Genomic DNA, 26,548 nt, shown 5'->3' on the forward strand with positions numbered 1-26,548 from the left:
GCTTTTGATCCCATAGTGATAAAAAATTAAAAGCACCTATTTTTTTAACCCAATTTTTAAATTCTTGAATATATTTTAGGAAAAACCTTTTTTCTTTCTCTCATTCACTTGCTCAACTTTATTTATGTGCTACAAAGCACTGGTCCCAATGAACTCACTCTCCAGAACTGTGAGGAAATGAATTTCTATTCTTTAAAGCCACCAACCTATGGTATTTGTGTTACAGCATCACTAGATGACTAAGACACCTACCTACCATAAAATATCATGCACTCAGAGAAAACGAATAAAGAATATATATTATTTAATACACGACATACATGAAGCATATATACACACACATGCGCATGTATATGTAATAGGAGGGGCTGACTAATCATTTGCATTATTTCATGCTTACTGGGCATTATTGTTTTTTAATATTACCTGCATGATATTGACACTTAGTTGGCAAACCTCCTCCTGTGTTTTAGGTTGCTGGAAGACCTGTGAGGAAAAATTCTGGTTAAAATTTTTGGACTCTGCTAAGAAAACAGAACTTCTTGTTTATGAAGTGAGATATAAAAAAGGTAAACACAGACAATGGACTCATTATGGGCAACTTTACTGTGAAGGAAGACGAGATTCAGAGTTGGGCTGCAGGCAGCTTTGCAAGGGTAGGTATCAAGGCTTGAGAAGACACTGGCTCCCTCAGGTGATTAACAATATCCTGGTCAGCCATCTTTTTGCAAACAAGGTGCTAATGCTGCAAGCACTCTACCTAGAACACTTAAACTTTAATTTTTATCAGCCTGTCTTGGAAGCACAAACCAACAAGCCTGTGTAGTTAAACTAAATAAAGCAAGCAAGGAATATGAAGAAAAAGCTCTTGGGCTGAAATGGTCAAAAATTTATGACTGATTCTGAAGAGTTCCTTGAGATACTGTGCAACAGAGATCGACTGAAGAGAAAACTTACGCTGGCTTCTCCCGGCTTGCACTCCAGGACTCCCTTCAGTGCCTGCAGGGAGCACACAATGCACTGCTCAAACTGACAAGGCTGAAGGAAAAAGCCAACACAAGCATCGGTTACCGAGGAAGAGGGAACACAAGCAAATGTGGTCAAACTCTAAATGTCCAGATGTATGGAGAGTAACTGGGACATGAATGAGCTGAGAAGTAATCTCCTAGTTATCTATTATTTTTTTAAATAGTTTATTCTATTTTTGTTGTTGCTGTTCAGAATACACGCAGCAGAACATACACCAGTTCGACAATTTCTACATGTACAATTCAGTGACATTGATTCCATTCTTCGGGTTACGCGACCATTTTTACCCTCCTTTTCTGAGTTGTTCTCCCTCATTAACCTAAACTCAACGTTCCCTAAGTCTCCTATCCAGTCTTTAAATTGCTGTTGTCAGTTTGATTCCATATATAGCTCTTAAAAGAACACAATGCTCAAGACAGGCATTCCTTATAGTTAAGCTAAGCTTTTGTTTGGTTTTCAGAAGACTTCAGGGGATATTTTTGGTTTAAGGTTTAAAGATTATCTTCAGGGCAATTGTTTCAGAAGTTCATTCAGCCGCCATGGTTCCAGAAAGTCCATTTCCATGAAATAGTGAAATTCTGTTCTGCATTTCCCCGCTTTTGATCAAGATTCTGCTATAGGTTGTTTGATCAAAATGTTTAGTAATTTTAGCTGGGCACCATCCAGTTCTTCTGGTCTCATGGCAAAGGAGGCAGTTGTTCATGGAGGGAGTTAGGTACACATTTCATATCCTCACCCTATTCCTGACTCTCCTTCTTCCTCTGTTGCTCCAGGTGAACAGAGACCAATTATTGCACCTTGGATGGTCACTTGCAAGCTTTCAAGACAACAGGCACTACACAAAGAACTAGGAGGTGCAACAGAGCACTAAACACATTCTTAGGCCAATGAACTGGGCTGTCCCAGGAAACCATGACCTTAAACCTCCAAACCAAGAAATCAAATTCCATGAAGTATTTGGTTGTACATAAGCAGCCTCAGCAGCTACCCTTCTTCCTTTTCTGTAATACAGCTTTTGCCAATTCAACTTTTTACAGGTGTACAACTCATTAATGGCAATTACATTAATCAGCTGTGCAACCCTACCCTTAATCAACGCAATTGTTCATCACTGTAAACAATAACCCCTCCCTTTCCCCCCACCTTTCCACCCCAGGTAACCACTAATAAACTTTGGTCTCTATACATTTGCCTATTCTTGTCTTTTTATATCAGTCAGGTCATATAATATTTGTCCTTTTGTGATCGACTTATTTCACTTAGCATAGTGTCTTCAAGCTCTATCCATATTGTAGCATGTATCAAGACATTTCCTAGTCATTTAGATTTAGACTTGGCATTGGTTTGCACTTAGTATTTTAAAATGGGGAAACCCTGGTGGCGTAGTTGTTAAGAGCTACCACTGCTAACCAAAAGGTTGGCAGTTCGAACACACCACGTGCTCCTTGGAAACTCCATGGGGCAGTACTACTCTGTCCTAAAGGGTCGCTATGAGTCGGAATTGACTCGACAGCAATGGGTTTTATGGTTTATTTAAAAATGGATAAAATTTTCAGACTCTACACCTAATTCAACTAGAATAGAAATGAGGTATCACTGAAATTTTTCTTCAAAAGTTTATTCTTCTGAGAGGCAAATAACAAGATAAGGAACACAGGTAGCAAATTTACATTTTAAAAGCAACTTCCACTATGTACTCGGGGATGACCCCAGCCACATCTCAGTGTTAATAACAATGATCTGGACAAGGCACAAGATCTTTCATTCAAAAAAACATTATAAACAATCTTCTATACACATTAAGTCAGAAAATAAAACTTGCAAATATATTCAACAAATGGCATTTAAAGGTAACTTTGAATGTATCCTAACATCTTAGCTTCTAACTGTATTTGCAGCTTTACTTGGTGCCAGGCTCTGCCCTAGGTAGTGGGGATACAGGAGGGAATAAGACAGAGCTTTCACAAAGTTTGTATTCTAGTGTGGAGATACTGCCATAAAAGCAACAGTAAAAAAACAGAAAAGTTAAAAACATACATAAATAAAATAATTGCAAACTAGAATAAGTGCCATGAAGAAAACAACCGGGAACTCAGAGAAAATGGAGGGGGTATGCATTCAACAGAACAGTCAAGAAGAACTTGGGATGGTGGGCGCCATGTAAGCTGAGAGCTAGAGGACCAGAGTGGCCAGCTGTGGGAAGAAAGCGCAGGAAGAGCAGGAGAGGTTCTCAAGGGGAGAACCACACACACTTAGGCCCTGAGGCAGGACAAAACCTGATGTGGTTGAGGAGAATAGGAGACCTACACAGCACAGTCACTGAGAGTGCACACAGGGTGCCACCAGATGAGGCCAGAAGTCCCGATTTTATTCCAAGAGCACAGGAGCCACAGAAGGCTCCAAGATTAACAAAACAGCTCCATGCAAAAAATAGAGAGCAAGTACCTCTCCTCAATAAACACTTCAATTTCTAAAAGCGTCCGGGAAAAAATATTGAACAAAAGAAAATGATACATGTATAACAATAAAAAAAAGAGACAATTTTATTTTCTTACAAAAAAGAACTCAGACTTAATGAAAGCTAACAGAAAGCCACGGCTCCCTGTCATTTTGCTACTGCACTGTGTACCAGAGGGCATCATAAAGAATATACCAAATGTAGAACAAAAACAAAAATACAATAAAGGAATACAGGATGAAATAACAACTGCACAGAAAGAATTTAAAGATTCAAAACACTGGTTAGGTTACTGGCCTTATCTACCAAAAACACCTCTCTCAGAAGGTATGAAAATTAAGATAATAATCATAATAATAATGGTGACTATTAAATCCAGAATTCAACTGTGGGCATTTAGATGTCGACGTTTATGTGTTGGTGCTTAGATTTCTTGTATTAAAATTTGAACTTGATTTTTATTAGTTGTTTATAACCATATTAGTACAACAGATACTGAACACTAAAAATCAATGAGTAGTTTCAGTAAAAATGAGCAGACAGATGATGGTTTAAACATTTAGCTACTCTTTTCTCTCAGCAGTAGGAAGCTGTATAGCTCTGTGTATGGACAGTGAATCATCCAGTTAGCTGACTACAAGGGGTTATCACAAATCACCCCAGTTCTTCTGAAAGAAGACAATTCTCAGAATTATCCAAATTGAAAAAAGATGGAAACCATTTTCAAGATGAGAAGAAAACAGGATGCTTTGAAGAAGCTGTTTCAGAGCACTGTAAATTAAGTTCAAATTAGAGATAATGCTTCAGCTGGAAGAACAGTCCCAGTGAGGCAAACCTTAGCGTTCATTCTTCATTTAACTTGATAGACCGTTCTCACATCACAGTAAGGGGAAAGAGAAAAGTATTCTCACTTCAAACAAATGGGACTGGTACTATGAAAATGTTAAGAAAATATAAATTATAGGTATGTCATCCATATTGTAAGCACTCTGCAGATGTTAATTAGGTTAAAATACTCAAAGCTGGAAAAGAGGCTTGTGCTCTTAATTTGCCTTTTAAGAACATCCACACTGAAAGGCTAAAAAACTTACTCTGCTTTATTGAGTCCATAGTGTTAGCATGGTTCTTTAAAAACATCAAAGTAGAAAAATGTATTGGCTGACTCTAGATCTGTGCCTTCCCTTTGACTCTAGATCTGTGCCTTCCCTTGAGTCACTCATTCACAAGGTATACTGGTGTCTAGAGCTTTCTCTCCTGAACATATTTATGTGGCTTGTACGAGAGATATCAAACACGAAATTAGTTACTTATGGTTACAATTTTTACTATTATAGTTAAATCTTAAAAATTAACTACAAACAAATTTCTGTAGCAACCATTTCAAAGTATTTTCACAACTGCTTATCTACGAATATTAGCTAAAAAAAAAAAAAAAGTCCTGTGAGAGACATTAAGGACTTATGCAATGAGAACTATAAAACACTGCTGAGAGAGATTATGGAAGACTTAAATAAATGTTCCCTGTTTATGGATTGGAAGACTTAGTATTGTTAAGGTAGCAATACTACCCCATGCAATTTATAGATTCAATGCAATCTCGATGAAAATTCAAACAGCCTTCTTTACAGAAATAGAAAAACTAATCCTCAACCTTTTATGAAATGGCAAGAGACCCCAAAGAGCTAAAGCAATGTTGAAAGAGAAGAACAAAGTAAAAGGATTCACACTTTCTGACTTTACAACATACTATACAGTTACAGTAATCTATGCAGCCTGGTACTGGTATAACAATAGATACACAGACCAATGGAACAGAATTGAGAGTCCAGAAATAAATACACACATCTACGATCAACTGATTTTTGACAAGGGTGCTAAGTCCATTCAATGGAGAAAGAAGAGTGTTTCAAGAAACAGTACTGGGAAAATTGGATTTCCACATGGAAAAAATAAAACAGGACCAATGCCTCATACCATACACACAACAGAAAAATTCAAAATGGAATGAGGCATTGGTCTTGTTTTATTGCAAACTAAAACAATAAAATTCTTACAGGAAATGGCAGGGATAACACTGTCAGGCCTACCTTTCAAGAGTGGATTTATCTAATATAATAACAAAAGCACTGACAGCAAAAGACAAAATAACTAAATGAGACCTCATAAAAATTAAAGACTTTTGTTCATTAAAGGACTTTATCAAAAAAGTAAAAAGAAAAGCTACCCACTGGAAGAATATCTTCGGAAATCATATATGCGATAAGTATCTAGTAACTTAGATATGTATAAAACTTTGACAACTTAGCAATACAATTGTAAAATGGGCAAAAGACCTGAATAAACATTTCACCAAAGAGGACATACAAATGGCCACCAAACACATGCAAAGATGCTCAATGTCATCAGCCATCAGAGAGATGTAATTCAAAGCCACAATGAAATACCATTTCAACCTCACTAGGATGGCTAAGATCAAAAAAAAAAAGGAAATAGTAAATGTTGGTAAGGATGTGGAGAAATTGGAGTCCTTACCCATTGCTGGTGAGAATGCAAAATGGTAGAGCCATTGTGAAAATGGTGCGGTGGTTCTTATCCTAGGTATACACCCAAAAGACTTGAAGGCAGAGACTCAAAAACAGGCTTGTACACCAATGTTCACTGCAGCACTATTCACAATAGCCAAAAGGTAGAAACGACTCAAATGCCCATCAACAGAAAAATGGATAAACAAATGTGGTGCATATATATAATGGAATACTACTCAGTCAGTAGGAGAAATGAAGTCTTGACACATGCTACAATATGGATGGACCTTGAAGGCATTATGCTGAGTGAAACAAGTTAATCACAAAAGGAGAATTATTGTATGACTTCACTTATACAAAAATATAAGGAAAAGCAAATGTACAGAGACCAAAGTTTATTAGTGGTTACTGGGGTGGAAGGGAATGGAAAAGGGGAGGCTAACGGTGATGGAAAAATTGCATTAATGGTAGTGTTGCACAGCCAATTACTGTAATTGCTGCCAAGTTGTACACGTGTAAAAAGTTGAATTGGAAAGTGTTGTGTGATAGATATATTTACAACAACAACAAAAGAATAGCTGCTGAGACTGCTTGTGTACAACCAAACACCTCATGGGATTTGGTTTCTTGGTTTGGAGGTTTAGGGTCATGATTTCATGGGACATCCCAGTTAAAAGGCCTAATAATGTGTTTAGTGCTTCTGTTCTACCTCCTATTTCATTTCATAGTGCCTGGGGTCTTAAAGTTTGCAAGTAGCCATCCAAGTCAAAACAATTTGTCTCTATTCACCTGGAGCAACAGAGGAAGAAAGCAATCCAGAAACAGGAGGAGGATATGGAATGTATGACTAATTGCCTTTGTCATGAGACCAGGAGAACTGGATGGTGCCTGGTTACCATTACTGAACACTTTGATCAAAGATTCCATAGAATAATCCTGATCAAAATGGGTAAAATGCAGACTAGAATGCTCATGGGCTCCAGAACTTCTGAAGCCATGGAGGGTGGATGAACCCCTTAAACTGTTCCCTTGAGATAATCTTTAAACCTTAAACCAAAAATATCCCCTGAAATCTTCTTAAAACCAAACAATAGTTTAGCTTAACCTTAGGGGGCCGTGAGTTTATGTTAATCAGGAGGAATAACTCAAAAAAGAAGGGTGAGAATGGTTGCATAACTCAAAGAATTAATCAATGTCACTGAGTTGTATACGTAGACATGGTTAAAATGGTGTACATTTTGCTTTGTATAACAACAAAAAAATAAAATTTAAGGAAACAAATGTCCTGCAATATGACAGCTATCATACAAACACACATGGGGTCAAGCACATGTGCAAGAAGGACATAACGTCATAACTATTTGACAGCTAATTTTTTTGAATTTATGTCTGCTCTTTTTTTTTAAATAAAGCATACACACTTGAAAAGTTCTATATTTTCAACTTGAACATATATATACACACATATATATATTTTTTTCCTGTGCAGAAGATTGATATAAGGATATGAGGCAGGTATCATGAGCCAGGAGTCAAAGTGACCTGATGTCTACTCTGAACTGGCCATTTCATTTTGAGCAAGTTATTTAATTTATGATAAGGGCAATGACCTCTCCTGGATCTGTCTTGCAAGTCTGTTGCAATGTTGAAGCAAGATAAGGTTTTATGAAGGACCTTTGAAAGCAGTAAAGCATAACATAAACTTGAGTCTTATTAACATAAGGAGGTCCAGTTATTCCAAGCATTAATTTAATAAATTAGCCCATAGTATGTCATTTAACCTTAACCAACAACACTGTGAAAAATTATTATGCTCTCTTCTTCATAAATAAACAAAAAAAGATCAGAGAGGTTAAATGTGTTCTTTAAGATCACGTGGATCAGCAGGGAGCACAGCAAAAAAGGTGCGCTGGTCAGACGCACTAAGCCATCCCTCTGCAACAAAGACCCAAAAAACCTAGTAGAACAGATACAGACATCAATCCTGGAGCCCTGAACCTTAAATGAAGAGATAAAGTATTAGATTGGAAGCTACTGAGAAGAAACTGATTGAAAACAGTGAATGGGTAGAGAGAGAGAGTGGAGGTCTCCTGCCGACCAGCACAGCACAGCATAGGCATCTTGAGATAAAGCCAAAAACCCTGCACGAACAGCACAAAAAGGCACCTTCATGTAACTCCCAATAGGAGACAGAGGAATGGCGTGGACACATCCAGAATGAAGAAAGGTTTTATTTGCTGGCTGCAGCTCAAGAGAAGTACCCAGATACTGTCACATGGTACCCAGAGGAGCACGCTACTACAATGGCACCCTTCTGGCAAGCAGTGGCAAGAATCACCCCATCACAGCAGTCCTGACTGTGGTGGACCACAATACAAACCACCACTAACCACCCCACCCCCCGCATCTAGACCCATCTGCCTCCTTCAAGCCCCCTCTCACCTCTCTCTTCTTGCCAGCCACACCCTGGCTTGCTGCAGCCCAGTAACCCGGGTCTGCACACTTCCTTACCCGCTGGCTAGGCAGCTGCGTCACAGCAGAGACCTGGCCTCCTGCCTTCCTTCCATGCTGGCTCCGTGCTGCTACACAGCAGCTGGGCGACCCAGCCTTGCACCTGTGCCCCCTTCCCCTGGTGGCTTCACACGACTGCACTGCAGTTGGGTGGCCCAGCCCCATACCCGCACCTCCCACCTCCTTGCCAGCTCTGCCTCATTGTCCCACAGCTGAGCTTCCTGGACCACACCCCTACATTCCCATAAGCTCCGCCACAGCCGAGGACCAGGACCTGTGTCCCTCTCCCCCAAGTGCTGCAGCTGAGCGATCTAGCCCCATGCCCCTCCTGTTGCGCCACAGCTGAGCAACCTAACCACATGTCTCTCCCATCCCACTGGATCTGACAGCTGCCCTGCAGCTGAGCCTCCTGGCTCCGTGCTCTCCCTATCTGCTGGTCCTGCCTGGCTACATCACAGCTGAGTGACTTTCCCTGCCCTTCTGGATATGGCATTGAGAGCTATTGTGCCAACAGACAAGCAAGCACCAAAGCACTCCTAGCCCATCCACACTGAAATATCGAAACAAAACAAAAAAATAGAAGGAAACAAATATACAATCAATCAACAAAGAAAATAATAGCTGAATGCCTTTGAGAAGCAGACAATATCAAAATATATAAAAAACCAGGACAAAACTGGCTTCGAACAAGTGACCAAAATAAAGAAACAGATGATCTTCCAATAGTAGAAAAGGCGAAGGACTACCCGATATGAAATTCAAAGGACTAATATTTAGTGCTCTCTAAGAAATTAGGACAGAAATAAAGGAAAACACAGACAAAATCAAGGAAAAAAAAAAAAAGACACAATCATAGGAAACACAGACAAAAGCACAAACAAAGCAATAGAAAAATTCAGGAAAATAATACAAGAACAAAAGGTCAGAATAAACAAATAATTAGAAATCATACAAAAACAGCAACTAGAAATCCAAAAGATAAACAACAAATTTCAGAAATGGACAATTCAACAGAAGATTTTAGGAGCAAATTTGAAACAACAGAAGACAGAATCAGCAAGACTGAAGACAAATCAATGAATACCACTTTGAGGAAAAATCAGAAAAAAGAATGAAGAAAACCTAAGAGTTATGTGGGACACAATCAAGAACAAAGATTGACTTATATAAAACCTTGAAAAATAAAAAAATGCCACACAAGAATAATATATCCTGCAAAACTCTCTCTCAAATGTGATGGTGAAATTAGGACATTTCCAGATGAACAGAAATTAAGGGAATTTGTAAAAATCAAACAAAACTTAGAAGAAATATTAAAAGGATTCATTTGTTTAGAGAACCAACAACATCAGACAACAACATGAGGCTAGGACAAAGAACAGCATCAGCCAGATACCAACCTAGGTAAAGAACTCTCAATAATAAAACTAAAAGATTTTAAACAGGGAACAAAAGACATCAATCTTTAAGTGACAACCTCAAAACAATAAGAGGGGTAATAAACAGTGTAGGTATAGAACTTTCAAATAAAGAGGAAATCAAGGTGATATCAAGTAATAAATGACTGGTTCAAACTTAGGAAGATAAGTGTGAATTTTAACGCAACCACAAAGATAATTAACAAACTTACTCATCAAAATAAAAAAGAAGAAAAACAAAGACTTAATAAACACAAAATCTATAACAACAAATGAAATGAAAAGAAAATCCACAAACAAAAGGATCTCAGCACAGGAAAGTGTCAGCACCATAAACAAAAAGCACAACAAAATGCTAGCAATTATCTCACAGCTATCAATAATCACACTGAATGTAAATGGCTTAAATGCACCCATAAAGAGGCAGACAGCGACAGAATGGATTAAAAAAAAATGACTCATAAATATGCTGTTTACAGGAAACACACCTCAGACACAAAGATATAAATATATTAAAAATCTAAGGATGGAAAAAAATACATCAAGCAAACAGCAACCAAAAAAGAGCAGGAGTGGCAACACTCATCTCAGATAAAACAGACTTTAAGGTAAAATTAACCATAAAAGACAAGGAAGGACATTATATAATGATCAGAGGGACAATCTACCAAGAAGACATAACCTTAATAAATATCTATGCACCCAATGACAGGGCTCGAAAATACATAAAACAAACTCTAACAGTACTAAAAATAAACAGTTCATTGTATGTATTAGTATTTTTAACATAAACTCATATGTATCAGTTGCTGCCAAAGTCAACTCTGACTCACGGTGACCCCACGTGTGTACAAGAAGGACTTCTCAAGGGCTGATTTTTCAGAAATAGATTGCCAGGCCTTTCTTCCAAGGTACCTCTGGGTGAGCTAGAACCTCCAACTTTTCAGTTAACAGCCAAGATTGCTGACTATCTGCATTATTAGTAATATTAAATCACCATCAATAAATTATTTGCTCTTTTCCTCCTATACAACTGAGTAAAACTGATGCTCATGGAAGGCCCTTGTCATGCATATCCTGAGATGCTCCAGGACCTCATGGTATTACTGCTCCAGTTTATAAATCACCAGGACCAAGGTTTCCCTAGTTCCTCTCTACCTTTATAAGAAATTATAATGCTTTTACTACATTCTGAAATTATAGTGCAGATTCAGACTTGCATATTACAACCATGCCAAAAGACAAATGTCTCATACTACTCCACAATTCATTGTGGTGCTGGCAAAGAATACTGAATATATCATGCTGCCAGAAGAATGAAGAAGTCAGTTTTGGAGGGAGCATAACCAGAATGATCCTCAGAAGTGCGAATGATGAGAATTTGTCTTGCTTATTTTGCATACATAATGAGGAAAGACCAATTGCTAGAACAGGACACTATGCTTGGTAAAGTGGAAAAAATGAAGAAAACCCTCTATGCAACGTACTGACATGGTGGCTGTAACAATAGGCTCAAACATACAAAAAAACTGTGAGAATAGCCCAGGACCAGGAAAAGTTTTGTTCTGTTATATATTAGGTCACTATAGATATGAGCTGATTCTACAGTAACTAACAATGGCATACCTCACTAACAAAATAAGTACTTAGTGGAAGTCTCAAAAGGAATTCTGGTAGTACAGTGGTTATATCACTCGGCTGCTAACAAAAAGGCCGGCAGTTCAAACCCACCAACAACTCCACAGAGGAAAAATGTGGTGGTCTGCTTCTGTAAAGATTACAGCCTTGGAATCCCTATGGGGCAGTGCTACTCTGTCCTATAGGGTCACTATAAGTTTGAATCTACTGGATAGCAATGAATTTAGAAGTCTCATGAGCTCAAAGCTCCCCATTCCACTTAGAATGCAAATCAATGGGATTTTGAATCAACTCGGGGCCAGAGTCATTGTCAGTTTGTAGGTTTAACAGAATCTGACAATTGATTTAAATTAGGTACAATTTTGAATATTTTATTGTTTTTGAGGGGTTAGAGAACTAACTACCCAACCGATTCCATCAAAATACTTCACACAAGCACAATCGAGAAAAAAAGTTTGCACGTGATCGGAGTTCCAGAACATGGGGAGAAAAGGAAAATACAGAGAAGACTGTTGAAGATCTGCTGGCAGAAAACGTCCCAAGTATCATGAAAGATGAAAAGCTGACCATTCAAGAAGCTCAACGAACTCCATATAGGATAGAACACAAGAGTCTCCAAGACATATCATAATCACGTTTGCCAAAACCGAAGGCAAAGAAAGAATCCTGACAACAGCTTGAAAAAAACAAAAAGTCATTTACAAAAGGAAAACAGTAAGACTAAGTTCTGATTACTCAACAGAAACTACACAGGCAAGAAGGCAATGGGATAACATATATAAAACCTTGAAAGAAAAAACTGCCAACCAAGAAGAATATATACTGCAAAACTCTTTCTCAAATATGATGGTGAAATTAAGACACTTCCAGATAAACAGAAATTATGGGAATTTGTGAAAACCACACCCAACTTACAAGAAATATTAAAACGGAGGCCTTTGGTTAAAGAATCAACCAAATCATAGTCTAGAACACAGGACAGCATTAACCAGATAACAACCTAGGTAAAGGATTCTCAATAACAAAACAAAGCTAAAAGACTTAAAACAGGACAACAGAGATGTCAATCTCTAAATGGCAACAAACTCAGAACTACAAAAGGGGGAGTAAACAGTGTTTAAATGGAAAGAAAGTCAAGGCAATATCAAGTAACAAAAGACTAGTTCAAACTAAGGAAGATAAGAATAAATTTCAAGGAAATCAAAAGGAAGTTAACAAACCTACTAATCAAAATAAAAAAGAAGAAACATATAAAGACTCAGTAAACACAAAATATATAATAATGAAAGAAAAGAAAACCCATAAGCAAAAGGAACTCAACGCGAGGAAGAAGAGCAAAGAAAACGTCAGCACCACCAAAAAAAAAAAAACACAAAATACAACAGCAATAAACTCACACGTATTGATAATCACACTGGAGGTAAATGGCCTAAATGCACCTGTAAGGAAACAGAGAGTTGCAGAACGGATTAAAAAAACACGACCCATAAATATGCTGTCTACAGGAAACACACCTCAAACACAAAGACATACATATATTTAAAATTTAAGGATAAAAAACATATATAAGGCAAACAACAACCAAAAAAGATAAAAGAGACTTGAAGGCAAAATCAACGGTAAAAAACAAAGAAGGACATTAGGCAATGATTAAAGAGACAATCCACCAAGAAAATATAATATTAATAAATAAATATCTAAACACCAAACGACAGGGCTCCCAAATACAGAAAACAAACAGCATTGAAAATAAACAGTTCCAAAAGTATAGCAGGAGACTTCAACATACCACTCTCAGTGAACAACAGAACAGAACAGAAAGAAATTCTGTAAAGATACTGAACACCTAAAGGTCAAAATCAACCTACTTGAACTCACATAGAACACTCTGCCCAGCAGCAGCAAAGTACACGTTCTTTTCCAATGCACATGGAACAGTCTCCAAAAGAGACCAGGTTAGGCCACAAAGCAACCCTCAAAAAAAACCCAAAACACTGAAATGATACAAAGCATCTTCTCTGATCACAACACCATAAAAGTGGAAATTAGTAACAGGAAGGGCAAGGAAAAACAACCAAATACATGGAAACTGAATAAAACCTTGCATAAAAACCAGCTGGTAATAGAAGACATCAAAGACGGAATCAAAAAACTCCTAGAAGGAAAGGAGAATAAAAATACGTCATACCAAAACCTTTGGGACGAAGCAAAGGCAGTGCTCAGAAGTTAATTTATAGCAATAAATGCACACATCAAAAAATAATAATCTCTAGGCCCTGAAATTGAAGAGGTTAAAAAAAAAAAAGCCATGGCCCAGACGGCTCCACTGGAGAATGGTACAAAACAATTCAGAAAAGAGCTCACAAACTATTTCAGAGCACAGAAAAAACGAAAGATATTCCAGACTTCATTCTATGAAGCCAGCATAACCCAAAGTCAAGCAAAAACACTACAAAAAAAGGAAATTACAGACCAATATTTCTCACGAATATAGATGCAAAATCGCTCAAGAAAATTCTAGCCAATAGAATTCAGCATCATATCAAAAAATAACACACCAAGACCAAGTGGGATTCATATCAGGTATGCAAGGATGGTTCAACATTACAAAATCAATCAATGTAATCCACCACATAAATAGAACAAAAGAAAAGAATCTCATGATCATCTCAGTTGACCCAGAATAGGCAGGGCTTTCTATACACCAACAGAGAGAACTAAGTATGAATAGGAAATCAGGAAAACAATACCATTCATAATGACACCTAACAAAATAAAACGCTTAGGAATAAATCTAAACAGGGATGTAAAAGACCTAGAAAAAGAAAACTACAAAACACTACTGCAAGAAATCAAAAGGGACCTAAATAAATGGAAAAACATACCATGCTCATGGATAGGAATCCTCAATATTGTAAAAATACCAGTTCTACCCAAAGCAATGTTCCCATATAATGCAATCCCAATCCAAATACCAACAGCATTCTTTAACAAGATGGAAAAACTAATCATTAACTTTTATATGGAAAGAAAGAGGTCCTGAATACGTAAAGCATTATTGACAAAGAAGAACAAAGTAGGAGGTCTCACACTACCTGATATCAGAACCTACTATACCAGCCACAGTCAAAACAGCCTGGTACTGGTTCAACAACAGACACACAGACAAATGAAACAGAATTGAGAGCCCAGATGTAAATCCATCCACCTACAGTCAACTGACATTTTACAAAGGCCCAAAGTCCATTAAATGGGAAAAGGCAGTCTCTTTAACAAACAGTACCAGCAAAATTGGATGTCTATCTGTAAAAAAATGAAACAGGACCCACACGTCACACCATATACAAAAACGAATTCAAAATGGATTAAAGACCTGAATATAAAACCAAAAACTATATAGATCACGGAAGAAAAAGTAGAGACCCAATACATCATCATAAATAGGAAACAAACCATAACTGGCAACGCACAAACACCAGAAGACAAATTGATAAGTGGGATCTCCTAAAAACATAACATTTATGCTCATCAAAAGACTTTACCAAGACAGTAAAATAAGAACCTACCTACTGGGAAAAAATTTTTGGCTGCAACATATCCAACAAGGGTCTAATCTCTAAAATCTATGATACTGCAACACCTGAATAACAAAAAGACAATCCAATTAAAAAATGGGCAAAGGATACGAACAGACACATCACCAAAGAAGACCTTCAGGTGGCTAAAAGACATATGAGGAAATGCTTGTGATCATTAGCCATTACAGAAATATAAGTCAAAATTACAATGGGATACCACGTCGCCCCAACATTGCTGGCACAAATCAAAGTAACGAAATAACAAATGTTAGAGAGGATGCGCTGAGACTAGAACTCTTACACTGCTGATAGGAATGTAAAATGGTACAACCACTATGGAAAATGGTATGGCGTCTCCTTAAAAAGTTAGAAATAGAAATACCATATGATCCAGTAACCCTACTCTAAAGATATATCCTACAGAAACAAGAGCGGTCACACGAATAGACATATGCACACCCATGTAAATGTAAAATAGTTCAAATTCCACATTCCAAAACCAGGAATTTCCCAACTCCCCCTTTGTGGCTCAAAACAGAATTTCCTACCTAAGAACCCATCAACGGATGAATGGCTAAACAAATTATGGCAAATACACACAACAGAATACTACACAAAGATGAAGAACAACGATGACTCCATGAAACATCTCACAACATGGATGAATCTGGAGGGCATTATGCTGAGTAGAATAAGTCAATCACAAAAGGACAAATATTGTATGAGACCACTATTATAAAAATTCAAGAAAAATTTTACACACAGGAAAAAAAAAAAAAACAATCTTTGATGGCTATGGCGGGGGGGCGGGTGAGGAAGGAAGACCACTAATTAGATAGACAAAAAAAAAAAAGTTAAGTGATAACTCTGATAAAGGAAAAGATAGTACACATTATAAGGGAAGTCAGCACAGTGTGACCAAGGTAAAGTTACAGAATAGATGGATGGAGCTTGAAGACATCATGCTGAGTAAAATAAGTTAATTACAAAAGGGCAAACATTATATGATCTTACTTATGTAAAAAGACAATAAAAGGACATTGTACAGAGACCAAAGCCTACTTGTGGTTACCAGGGGCGAAAGGAGGAGGGAAAGGGGTGACCAACGGTGATGGAAAAATCACATTGATTAAAGGTAGGGTTGCACAACTGATTATTGTAATTGCTGTCGATAAGTTTACACCTATAAAAAGTTGTGTGACAGATACATTTACAACAACAACAACAAAAAGAGTAGCTGCTTGAGGCTGCTTATATACAACCAAACAACTCATGGGGCTTGGTTCGTTGGTTTGGAGCATTAGGGTCATGGTTTCATTGCTTCTGTTATATCTCCTAGTTTGTTGCATAGTGCCTGGGGTTTTAAAAGCTTGCAAGCAGCCATCTGAGGCACAACAATTTGTCTCTACTTGCCTGGAAAAACAGAGGAAGTAGGTGAGTCAGCAACAGGAGGAGGATAGGGGATGTGCGGCTAATTGCCTCCATGAGCAACTGCTACCTCTGCCACGAGACCGGAAGAACTGGATGGTGCCTGGCTAACATTACTGAACATTTTTGTTACAATACTACAGTGGAATTTTGATCCAAAGGAGGAAAATGCAGAACAGAACTGTAAATTCTCATGGGCTCCAGACTTTCTGGAGCCATGGAGGCTAGATTAACCCCTGAAACTACTGCCTTGAGATAATCTTTAAGCCTTAAACCCAAAATATCCCTGAAGTCTTCTTAAAACCAAATAATACTTTGGCTTAACTAGTAAGAAAGTCTGTCTTGAGCACAGTGCTCTTTTAAGAACTATCTATATGGGATCAAATTGACAACAACAACTCAAAAGATTACACTGGAAACTTTGGGGACAGTAAGTTTATGGTAATGATGGAGGAACAACTCAGAAAAGGAGAGTGAGAATGTTTGCACAACTGGAAGAATGTAATCAATGTCAACTGAATTGTACATGGAGAAACAGTTGAATTGGTGTATCTTTTTGCTGTGTATATTTTCAGCAATAACAAAACAAATTTTCCCTCTCAAAGGAAGATTATCAGTTAAGAAGTACAGAAACCTTTGGAAAAGAAATACTGCATGGAATCCTTTCTTCTCAACAGCCTGACTCATCACTGGTGTGTAAATTTGGGCAAGTCAAACCATTTTATTCTCATTTACCTATCTACTTTGCCTACTCGGGATCTATTCTTTTTCCTTCTTACTTGCTAAGGTAAGATAGAAGCTGTTGGGGGCAGCAAAATACACTGCTGAAGAACTATGTTTTTTTCTAGTCTCCACTACAGACATGGGTAGGCATCTGACTAAATCCTGGCCAATCAGATGGGAGGAGAAGGTATCGGTTTTGGCTTCTGGGGAAGTGCTGAGGCTTTTCTTCTGACAGGAATGAGGTCTTGGGGCTACAGTGGCCATCTTATGACTGTGAGACCACCCTGAGACCGAAGCCAGTGCTCAGGACCACTGATAAGAAAAGACAGGAGCCTCTGATGTGCATTACATGACTGAGCTGCCATTCCAGCATTATGGGACAGAAAAAGTAAATCTGGTCTTGTTGAAAACACTGATATTTTCTAACAGATACATGTAAATCTCAATTGATAGACCCGCCTTCCAGGACTGCTGAGGGCATCCATGTGACAGATATGAAAACAACAAAAACCATGAAAATTATTTTCAAAGATATTTTGAAAAACCTAAAAGACCTATCTGTAAAGATGATGATACAGAATGAACAAGTCATGGTTACAGCTGCCTGCCTGCTCTGTGTATATATCTGAAAAGGTTTTTTGTTGTTGTTTTGTTTTGATTAGGGGCCAGTAATAACATTTTTTTTTTAATCTTACTTTTCTGAAATTTTCAAGTTTTTGAGTAACTTAAAATTAAACTATCTATTTTAAAAAAGTAATACAAAGAAAAAATAGTAAATGATACAGAATGAAGGAAGATCATTCTAAAAGAACTCCATTTTTTAATTTTTAAATATTTGTGGTTAATGTTAAGCAAAAATGACTCTGGGAAGGAAATTTTTAAAGAAGTTTATTTTTCTATTTCTTAGAAACTTCAGAGTTGCACTGCAGAAGAGGACATGCTCCTCATTTTAAAAAAAAAAGGAAAGAAAGAGATGGGAAAGGGGAAAAAAAGCAATAGTTTCTAAGGGAAAAATTAATTAATATAATAAACCACTCATTTAATAGAATATAAACTAATATTAATAATGTAATATAAACTAATGATATAAACTAATATAATAATAACTAATAAACTATAATAAACTAATGCTACTAACTGAAAAGACTTTAAACTTACTAGAGAAGTCAGTCCTTCATTGTCAACAATCCAGTCTTCCTTTTCAGCTAATCTCTTTATTTCTACATGGAAAATAAGCAAACACATACTTTTTATTATAATTATCTCACTGAATTTTATAAAGATGAAAATCCATAAAGGTTATGATCTTTAATTGTTTTCTACAGCTTTGTAAAAAGTAGGGATACAACATAATCCCGATAGACTCAAGGATTTGAACGTGTCTTGTTTGCTGATTTTTTCTAATAAAATATTAACATAAATAAAAATTTTTACTGCATAGCCAAATTTGGAGAATTCTAGGCTAGGTTCAATGACAAATATAGACAATGATTTATTTATTCAGCATTCATGAAAATACTAAACATGTTACAAAATAAATGACAGAATATTTTCTTTCTTTAAATTTCTAATGAAATGGTAGAGGATGGCAGCAGATTCTCACTTGGCTAGACGAGTGCTGTCTTCCTAAACCTTTCCCAGTGCAGGCTGCCTCCGGGCCCTGCAGGGGGCCGGTGAAGGAATGCAGAGGGTAGTGCTCAGTCTCTCACCAGGACTCCCTTCTCTGTCAGTTTACACACTATTAGTCATCAATTGCGGGTAGTGGTGACCTTCCTACTAAAAGGCTGAGTGGCCAACACTAAGGACTTGTGCTATTTATATGTTCTTGATTGATTATGTAAAGATAACCTTTACTGCTTTTCAGGATTCTGCAGACATAATCCTGGAAATTCTAAAAAGTATAAAGAAAATGGGAATCAGTTGCAATTTCTGCTACCCAGGGAACCATTGTTAAGTCTTCCTTCCAATTTCACACGATATTTAAAATTGTAAAACATGCACACACATATATAAGTATATATATATATATTTTTCCCAAGACTTGGACCATACTTTATATATATTTTATATCTTTTTCTACTTAGCATTTTACTGTAAGTTTTTTTTATATTCTTAAGTATTTCCCAAGTATATAAACGATAATTTCTGCAGTCTTGCATCTCAACTAAACCGATCTAAAAAAACATTGAAAAAAAATCTCTTGAGCATCTAGAAATACGATGATCTAATATATTCAAATTTCCATGGAAGGAATGTTCTTGTTTCTAAAGGCTTGCGGGGCTGGAAGGAAGTGGCATATTTAGGTAGCCACTGTCCTGTCAGGGCCACCATCTTCTTCACATACCTTCTGCTGTGTGCTGCAGTGTGACCATCACACAGCGTACTCGGAGATCCAGAATGAGATCCTGGATGGTCTGTAACATGTCATTAGGGATCTCCAGGGCAGTCAATGATTCATAGGTAAGCCTGGGGAACAAATACAGCAAAACCAAAGTGAGCAGAGTGAGCCTCTGAAACAATCACTTCCATCATTTTTGCCATCCTGTGTTATATTTGGAACCCTGGTGGCGTAGTGGTTAAGAACTCAGCTGCTAACCGAAAGGTGAGCAGTTCGAATCCACCAGGCGCTCCTTGGAAACCCTATGGGGCAGTTCTACACTGTCCTATAGGGTCACTATGAGTCAGAATTGACTCGACGACAGTAGGTTGCTTGTTATGTTATTTTTAATGTGTGATTACTCTATGTTAATTAGTATTCATCATAAGTTTACAAGCTTGAATATGCTGAAAACGAGGGGAAGTAAGACCATAACAAAGACTGTAATTACGGTGCGATGGATTGCTTTTATGTGGCCTTTCGAGTCATGGCCTTGTAACTTCTACCAAAAGACTGGTTGGGACTAAGCAAATAAGGTGCTTGTGACCCACCAAGGGGATTAGACAGTTTGCTAATAATACAAATAAAATGGGACCATGCAAATAAGGTGTACGGAACCCTAACGAGGATATTGGTCAGTTTTGCCATCCCTCTGAGCTTAAAATGTGCCATCCCAGAGGTAGGAAGGGGGGACCTCACTACCACCAAGACGAAGAGGCTGGAGTGGAGCATGTCCTTTGGACTCGGGTTCCCTGTGCTGAGAACCTCCTATACCCAAGAGATGGAGAGAGAAGGAGAGAGAGAGCTCTAACACTGGAGACAGCACAAGAAAGCGACAAGTGGTGGCAGAGAAACGGCGGCAACAGACTCAGGAAACCAGCACGACACAATGCAATGGGATTCCCGGCCCATGGAGAGAGGTGGTCGCAGTGTGCCAACCCACAGAGTGAGAGAGCTGAGCGCCTTCAGGCAGGATGCTTCCTAGTAGAGAGGGGTGCCTCTGGGCACTTGTCCGTGGAGCTAGGCTTGCTGAACCATAGAGCGGGAGAGCTGAGTGCCTTCAGGCCAAGGCTTACTGGCAGAGTGGGGTGCCCCAGGCACTCACTGGCTGAGTAAAGAGCTTTGTAACAGTTGCCTGAGCAGGGCAAAGGCTGGGCTGAGGGCCAGAGAGAGGCCTGCCTCTGGCACAGCTGAGAAGACGCTGTCCTGATGGACATATTGTATCCTGAGTCATTTCTGATCCTGAATTGTAACCTGTTACTATTTCCCTAATAAACCCCAAAGTTGTGAGTACCGTCTGTGAGTTCTGTGTGGCCATTGCAACAAATTTTTGAAGCCAGCAGAGAAGCAGAGAGTGCCATGAGAGAGACAGCTGGTGTCAAAACTGGTAAAGAGGTTGGAGGGTGGAGGTATCTCTGATCTCCACGTCACAGCAATCAGCCTTGGGCTGCTGATATTGGTAATGATTTCCGCCCCCCATCCCGACGCTGCCATTTTTACAGTAATGTAGCAGCAATACTGAATCAAATAATAAAACAGATGCACAGACAATACAGTACCCTCATCAAACATAAAATGGGGAAAGTTTAAGAGTTTAGTTGTTAGAATGATAACCAGTGGGAAACAGCGGAGGCAAATAAAATGTCTTCTTTGCTGAATGTATTAAAAATCATATCACATACTGAGTATATTCCTTTTTTTCAAAAAGACAAACAATATTTGCCTTTGCTCTGGTGTCCCTGCTTACCTTACAGTCTGAATGGCACGGGAGAGCCACTGCCCTGAGAGCCCAGACGTCCCCTCCCAGCCTCCGTACTGACGTACATCCCCATCCCTGATGGTGAACGGGAGCAAGGCGCCACGAGTCAGCTTCACGAGAGACTGCATTAGTTCCTGAACCATTTTCTGAAAAATAATCAACAAACTGCATTAAAATGGTATTAACTAAAGGACTGTCCCTGAATAATAATGAATACCTTCAACATAAAGTCTTCTACCAACTTTGGATGAGAAAACCCTACCTATGAAAGAGTCTACATACTTACCCCTAACTTACCTTAAAATCATTTTGTCTTTGTCTTACATTCTTAGATCTTTCCATTTGGCCTGACTTCTCAGCAGTCTTAAAAATTAAAAAACAAAACATATTAGCTGTCTTTCAGAAATAACTTATAAAAATAAGAAATGCTTTAGGGGTTGTACATAGAAAGATCATGAAATATGGTTATAACTAGATTAGTAAGACTGGTCAATTAATTAGAATACCTTTCTTACTCCAATTAGAAGTTAGTCATCTTTCTAAAATTGAACTTTTTTTTCATAAATAAACCTCTTGTTGCTAAACTAAGAATTAGGTTGAAACTACCCTTTTTGTAATTTCATTTGCTGTTTCATCAACAATTTCATGTGGTTCGACATAAATGGATCACACCTGTGATGGCATTCTCAACATCAATTTTCATTTGCTGGCCCAGAAATAAAAGGAAGAGTAAGTACTGACGTATAGTAATCCTAGGACATCGTTTCATTCCTTGCAAAGAATGACTCAACACTCAACCACACAAACATTGTATCTGTTCTCATATTAAAAAAAAAAAATTACAAATCATTGCTCCAGTGGTGTCACTAGGGTTACCGTTATCCAGTGTGGTAACTCATGGTGCCATCCCACCCCCTCCTCCCCACTGACCTTTTCTCCTGGTGCCAACAGGAGAATGTCGCTGTGGGTAGGAAGCAAATGCACATCGCAGGGCACCCTGGCTATGAGAACCCTGTGGCACGGGCCAGAAGCAGAGTGCCTGGGGGACGCTGGGCTTGGAGTATGGCCAGGGGGGCTGGCAAGGTTTGGATATGGGCCAGGGTGCACCCGGGAGCCGGGGCCAGTGCCCATCCTCTGCTCAGGGAGCCTGGGAACCATGTCAGAGTGCAGCTCTGCATGGGGAGGACACAAAGGGGCAGTGGGAATTGCAGGCACCTCCTCTGGTGGCTGATCAGCCTCGCTGCCTCCTCCCAGGCTGTTGGTGTCACCTTCTAGGACAGTGTTGCTCGTTGTCATGCCCACTCCTACCCCCACACCTTCCTAGTGATGTTACTGCACCGTTCTTCTTTCAGGGATTTTACAGTACAATTTAGGAGAAAAGTCTAGAATTCCAGAATTCACTTTTTGTCTGTTTGTTCACTGATTAGCCCGTTCTCCTGTGACATTTCCCCTCCTCAACGAAGTAACGTGTGGAAGACTACTTCACAATGACAAAAAGAAATCTGCTCAATTGAATTTCAGTTAATTCATTAAAAAAATTTTCTAACAACTAAATACTATTATATAAAATACTCTAGAAGTAGAAGCTTAGGAAATTTTCCAATAAAGAATTAATAACAAAACAATACACTGCAAAAGAAAAATTTGACAGTTTGTTAACATAAGGCAAAGATATCCTTTAAAGTTAAAAACCTAGTGGAAGATATTATTGGTTAGAGACATTTCAAAGAGAATCTCAAGTTAAAAAAAATGTATTAAAAATGATCAGGATATTCAAATAAATTTTAAAACAGAATTTAAAATTTTATTTATATGTATGTCGCTGTTGTTGTTAGGTGCCATCAAGTCAGTTCCGACTCATGGTGACCCTATGTACAACAGAACGAAATGTTGCCCAGTCCCACGCCATTCACACAATTGTTGTTATGCTTGAGCACACTGTTGCAGCCACTGTGTCAATCCACCTCGTTGAGAGTCTTCCTCTTTTTCGCTGACCCTTTACTTTAACAAGCATGATGTTCTCTCCAGAGATCGGTCCCTCCTGAGAACACGTGCAAAGTATGTGAGACGTAGTCTCGCCATCTTTGCTTCTATGGAGCACTCTGGCTGTACTTCTTTCAACACACATGTGTTTGTTCCTTTTGGCAGTCCATGGTATATTCAATATTCTTTGCCAACAACATAATTCAAAGGCATCAATTCTTCCTCGGTCTTTTTTATTCATTGTCCAGGTTTTGCATGCATACGAGGCAAATGAAAATACCATGGCTTGAGTCTGGCAGAACTTACTCCTCAAAGTGGCATCTTTGCTTTTTAACACTTTAAAGATGTCTTTTACAACACATATACCCAAAGCAATGTGTCATTTGATTTCATGACTGCTGCTTCCACGGGCATTGTGAATCCAAGTAAAATGAAATCCTTGACAACGTCAGTCTTTTTTCCATTTATCATGATGTTGCTTACTGGTCCAGTTGTGAAGATTTTTGTTTTCTTTATGTTGAGGTGTAATGCATACTGAAGGCAGTAGTCTTTGATCTTCATCAGTAGGTGCTTCAAGTCCACTTCACTTTCAGCAAGCAAGGTTGTGTCATCTGCATAACTAAGGTTGTTAATGAGGCTTCCTCCATTCTTGATGCCCCATGATTTTTCATATAGTCTAGCTTTTCAGATTATTTGTTCTGCACACAGATTGAATAAGTACACTGAAAGGATTCAACCCTGATGTACACTTTTCTTGACTTTAAACCAAGCAGTACCCCCTTGTTCCATTTGAACGACTGTCTCTTGGTCTATGTGCAGGTTCCTCATGAACACAATTAAGTGTTCTGGAATTTCCATCCTTCGCAATGTTATCCATAATTTGTTGTGATCCACACAGTTAAATGCCTTTGCATAGTCAACAAAATACAGGTAAACATCTTTCTGGTACTCTCTTATTTCAGCCAAGATCCATCTGAGACCAGCAATGGTACCTCTCATTCCATGTCCGCTTCTGAATCTGGTTTGAACTTCTGGCAGTTCCCTGTCAATGTACTGCTGCAAACGCTTTTGAATGATCTTCAGCAAAATTTTACTTGTATGATTTGAAAAGTACTATTCGATAGTTTCTGCATTCTGTTGGATCACCTTTCTTTGGGATGGGCACAAATATGGATCTCTTCCAGTCGGTTGGCCAGGTAGCTGTCTTCCAAATTTCTTGGCATAGATGAATGATCACCTCCAGCACTGTATCCATTTGTTGAAACATCTAAACTGATATTCCATCAATTCCTAGAGCCTTACTTTTAGTGAAGTTTGAACTTCTTCCTTCAGTGCTATAATTTCTTGATCATTTGATACCTTTTGAAATAGCTGAACATCAACCAATTCTTTTTGGACAGTCTTTCTATGTATTCCTTCCATCTTCTTTCGATGCTTCCTGCATCGTTCAATATTTTCCCCGTAGAATCCTTCAACATTGCAACTCGAGGCTTGAGTTTTTTCTTCAGTTGTTTCAGCTTGAGAAATGCCAGGCTTGTTCTTCCTTTCTGTTTTCTAACTCCATGTCTTTGCACATTTCATTACGATACTTCACTTTGTCTTCCTGAGCCACACTTTGAATCGTCTGCTCAGCTCTTTTACTTCATCATTTCTTCTGTTTGCTTTAGCTAATCTATGTTCAAGAGCATGTTTTTTCAGAGTCTTTTCTGACAACGATTTTGGTCTTTTCTTTCTTTTCTGTCTTTTTAATGACCTTTTGCTTTCTTCATGTATGATGTCCTTTAGGTCTTCCCACAACTTGCCTAGTCTTCCATTCATCAGTGTTCAATGTGTCAAATCTATTCTTAAGATGGTCTCTACACTCAGGTGGAATATACTCAAGGTCATATCTTGGCTCTCGTAGACTAGCTCTAATTTTCTTCAGTTTCAATCTGAATTTGCACATGAGCAACTGATGGTTTGTTCCACTGTTGGTCCCTGGCCATGTTCTGAATGATGATATTGAGCTTCTCCATTGTCTCTTTCCACAGATATAGTTGATTTGAGTCCTGTGCTTTTCATCTGGTGAGAACCACATGTATAAAAAAGGTATTTACAATAAATACATCATTGGTATTGCAAAATTTTATCATGCAATCCCTGGCATCATTTGTATCACTTCTCCATATTTTTCAACTACTGATCCTTCTTCTTTGTTTCCAACTCCACCGTTTTAATCACCAGTAATTATGAATGCCTCTTGAATTGCATGTTCGACCAATTTCAGACTACAGAAGTTGGTAAAATCTTCAATTTCCTCATCTTTGGCAATAGTGGTTACGGCATAAATTTGAATAATATTAACTGGTCTTCCTTATAGGATACTACCCTATCACTGACAGTGCTGTACTTTAGGATAGATCTTAAAGTGTTCTTTTTGAAGATGAATGTGATGCCATTCCTTCTCAACTTGTCATTCCCAGCACAGTAGACCATACGACTGCCTGATTCAAAATGGCCAATACCATCAGCCATTAAAGAGATGCAAATCAAAACTATAAGGAGATATCATCTTACCTTGGCTAAAAAGACACTGATTAACAAAATTAAAACAAAACAAAACAGAATAACAACAAATGTTGGCAAGGATGTGGGGAGACTGGAACCTTTAATCGCTGCTAGGATTGTAAAATGGTATAACCACTACGGAAAATGGTACAGTGATTTCTCAAAAAGCTAGAAACAGAACTATCGTATAATCCAGCAATCCCACTTCTAGGTATATACCCTAGAGACCTGAAAATAATGACAAGAACAGACATGTGCACACCTATGTTCATTGCTGCTTTATTCATAATAGCAAATAAATGGGAACAACCACAGTGCCCATCAACAGATGAATGGATAAGCAAACTGTGGTACATACATTCAACGGAATACTATGCAACCGTAAGAATAATGATGAATCCACAAAATATATTATAATATGGATGGACCTAGAGGGCATAATACTAATTTAAATAAGTCAAGCATATAAGGACAACTATTGTATGATCTCTCTTTTATAAGAAGACAAGAATACATACAGAGAGACCAATGTTCACTGGCGATTGCCAGGGAAAGAAGGGGGGAGGGAGAAGTA

General features: G+C 38.2%; 1 protein-coding gene across 5 annotated transcripts in view; it reads right to left on the minus strand.

Moving 5' to 3' along the window:
* Positions 1–26,548, minus strand: part of EXOC2 (exocyst complex component 2) — a 313,056-nt gene that overhangs the window by 138,216 nt on the left and 148,292 nt on the right. For all 5 annotated transcript variants that reach the window (XM_049882080.1, XM_049882096.1, XM_049882088.1 and 2 more), the window contains exons 14-19: positions 21,742–21,807; positions 21,433–21,590; positions 19,653–19,774; positions 18,467–18,528; positions 958–1,038; positions 427–486 (exon numbers count right to left, since the gene is read on the minus strand). In XM_049882080.1, coding sequence (XP_049738037.1) covers positions 427–486; positions 958–1,038; positions 18,467–18,528; positions 19,653–19,774; positions 21,433–21,590; positions 21,742–21,807 — 549 coding nt within the window. The remainder of the gene's footprint in view (positions 1–426; positions 487–957; positions 1,039–18,466; positions 18,529–19,652; positions 19,775–21,432; positions 21,591–21,741; positions 21,808–26,548) is intronic.

The sequence above is a fragment of the Elephas maximus genome, chromosome 1 (assembly GCF_024166365.1).
Source record: "Elephas maximus indicus isolate mEleMax1 chromosome 1, mEleMax1 primary haplotype, whole genome shotgun sequence".
Classification (NCBI taxonomy): domain Eukaryota; kingdom Metazoa; phylum Chordata; class Mammalia; order Proboscidea; family Elephantidae; genus Elephas; species Elephas maximus.